Below are 2,619 nucleotides of genomic sequence, written 5' to 3' on the forward strand. Positions count from 1 at the left end.
TTCCTCGCCGTGAATGGCGGTAGCGGGTAACGCAAATTTTTTTTTCTTTTCGAAGTGTGCAAAAAAAAATAAAAAAATGTCTTCTCCCCGACAGCACAAGTCACGTGTATGAGAAATTGCACCACGGTTTTATTTGGCGGTGGGCGATATGTCTGCAGAAGTTTACGCAAATCCATTGGCTATATATATATATTTTTTTTAACGAGTTGGGAAAGAAACATGAGGGATGTTTTAAACGGCAAATACCGCACCTCACGGGTACACCTCGGATGAGTCCGCGCACCATGTGAAAATTCGGCGAGGAAACGGCGAGTTTATATTTAGAAACCTGCTTCGCAGCGGCTCACAAATAATACTAATAATTATATTATTGTTGTTGTTAATATCAATGCTATATTTATTCCCCTTACTTATTATTATTATTATTTTTTTGATTATTCACTTCCTTCTTTTTAACCGCTAAATGGTTAATGCTGCCGCAATTTATTTACTTTCCGCCCCCCCCTCCCTTTTTTTTCTTGCCCTTAACGTTGTATGTGCCTTACGCGCTGTTGTCTTTTGATTCGTCGAAATATCATCTGTTGCTAAAGCATGTTGTGCCCCATGTGAATGAAAAAAGAAAGACGAGAAAAATGTTGGAAGAAGACAGAATATATTTTTAGTCACTTTTATTCGCAACGGTCGAACAACAGCACTGCAATAAACGAAAAAGCAAGAAAAAGAATGTTCCAATAATGGAGGTCCTCTCTGACGGATACGTTCCGTGTTTTGTATGTATTTTCGGAAGGTTGTTTTTTTTTTAATTTTCTTACTTTATTTTGTTACATATATCTTTTCCTCCCTTTTTTTTTCCAGGAGGTGGAAACAGCAAACATTATTTACTAATATAATAACGATTTTTTGTGTGAAATGAACAACCTGCCCCTCGCATAAACCTTGTAAGGTGCCTCAGAAAAAAAAAAGAGGAAACAATGAGGAAAGGGAACAAACAGGTGTAGGTCTTTCATTACTATTTATTTTTTTTAAATACATATGTGGGCACGCACACACGCACGCCTAATATTCAGGGACCAAAACAAAACAAAACAGTAAAGATTAGGCAGATTACTCCCATGTCTTATCTATTCATAGCTCTAGTAATATAATAGAACAGATGCTACAACAAGTAACGGCAACGTTGGAGCTGAAAAAAAAACCGGAAAGAGCAGCGGTAAGCATCTATTTTTCATCATCAACGCACAGCCCAACTTAAACGATGTGTCAAACAGAAAAAAAGTGGGGTAGAGATATTCGAAAAAGAAACACCAAAAAAAAAAAAAGAAAAAAGCAAAAAAAAAGGAAGCCAAACACAAAATCACATACACCGAGAACAAAAAAGGAAATGATCCCGATTGCATAAGTCAAAATATAAGAAAAAAAAAAACATCACCTTCAGAACACCAAAGCGGAAGCAAAACGAAACTTAAATGCGGCAGAACCCGTGTTTAAAATGTGAATGATAAGCACGGCGGCTCGTCCACACACCTGTCACCTAAACGACTTATTTTCCCGTCCCCCCCCTCCTCCAAAAAAAAAGAAAAAACTTCACCGCTACTAGGAGGGACTGGAATGGAACCCGCCCATCCCAACCGAACATAAAATCAGTTTCTTCCGTCCCCACGTCCCCTTTCCTCTTTTTTTTTTTAATGTATACCTTTTTCCCTTTCCCCCTTTTTATTGCCTGTCTGAAAACTGCATCTTAAGTCCATGTTTCTGCTCATTGCGCTAATTACTCGGATTTGTACTTCTGGAGACTATTCACCAACTGTTGCGCATAATCCGCAGTAGAGAAGGCGTATCGCGTAAGCCCTGCAGTCACATAGGAACGGATGAGAGTCCTCAGCTCTTCCACCAACGTCAGGAAAACTTTTTTAAGTCCTTCATACCTGGCTAAGCAGACGTCACGTTCCTTACAATTCTTTGTGTACGAAGGGCACTCACTTACGGGCTTGTTTTTTTTGGCGTAACTCTTCTCTATGCCGTTAACTCGCTCGCGCAACTTGCAGTACGCGTCATTGGCTTGTGTCATTTCTCTGTACACCACATTCGCTTTGTCATGTTTTGCCCTGATGTCTTTTCCCAAGGAACTGACGGACTGGCCGAGGTCCTTTTGCAGTTTCGGCATGATGCCACTGTCTTTTAGTGTCCGCATATCAGACTCAAATGTCTTCGCCTTCAATGATGTATTGCCGTCCGTACCGTGTGCAAGCTCAACAAATGAGTATGAAGTGGATTCATATGATCTCATCAACGCCTGCAGGGCATGGAGAGTGGCAAGCATGTTTCCCTCTGCCTTATCGATTGATTCTTTGATACCACGAAGATACAGAGCCTTCTCCTCCACATCTCTGCTTACCGCGTTAGGTTTGGAACCGCCACAACCCATAATGATATATCTTATATGTTTCTTACTGTTATTACTTTGGGATCAACGCTTATATAGACAGTAAATAACAGTCTCTCCCCCTCCCCGAAGAATGATTACGTGAAAATCAGAAATTCGCACTGTCCGCAAAGGCTTTCCTCCCGAGCCACCTCTCTGTCCGCTTGTTTATTGATTGTAATCCTGAAAGCTGAGAT

General features: G+C 40.5%; 1 protein-coding gene across 1 annotated transcript; it reads right to left on the minus strand.

Moving 5' to 3' along the window:
- Positions 1 to 1,768: 1,768 nt before the first annotated feature.
- Positions 1,769 to 2,425, minus strand: TEOVI_000665900 (uncharacterized protein; the record flags this gene model as incomplete). Its single annotated transcript, XM_067223813.1, has 1 exon — positions 1,769 to 2,425. The coding sequence occupies one exon, from the start codon at positions 2,423 to 2,425 to the stop codon at positions 1,769 to 1,771; it is 657 nt and encodes a 218-aa protein (XP_067079914.1).
- Positions 2,426 to 2,619: the final 194 nt, after the last annotated feature.

This window comes from Trypanosoma equiperdum, assembly GCF_001457755.1.
Source record: "Trypanosoma equiperdum strain OVI genome assembly, contig: ctg_1976, whole genome shotgun sequence".
In the NCBI taxonomy this organism is placed as follows: domain Eukaryota; phylum Euglenozoa; class Kinetoplastea; order Trypanosomatida; family Trypanosomatidae; genus Trypanosoma; species Trypanosoma equiperdum.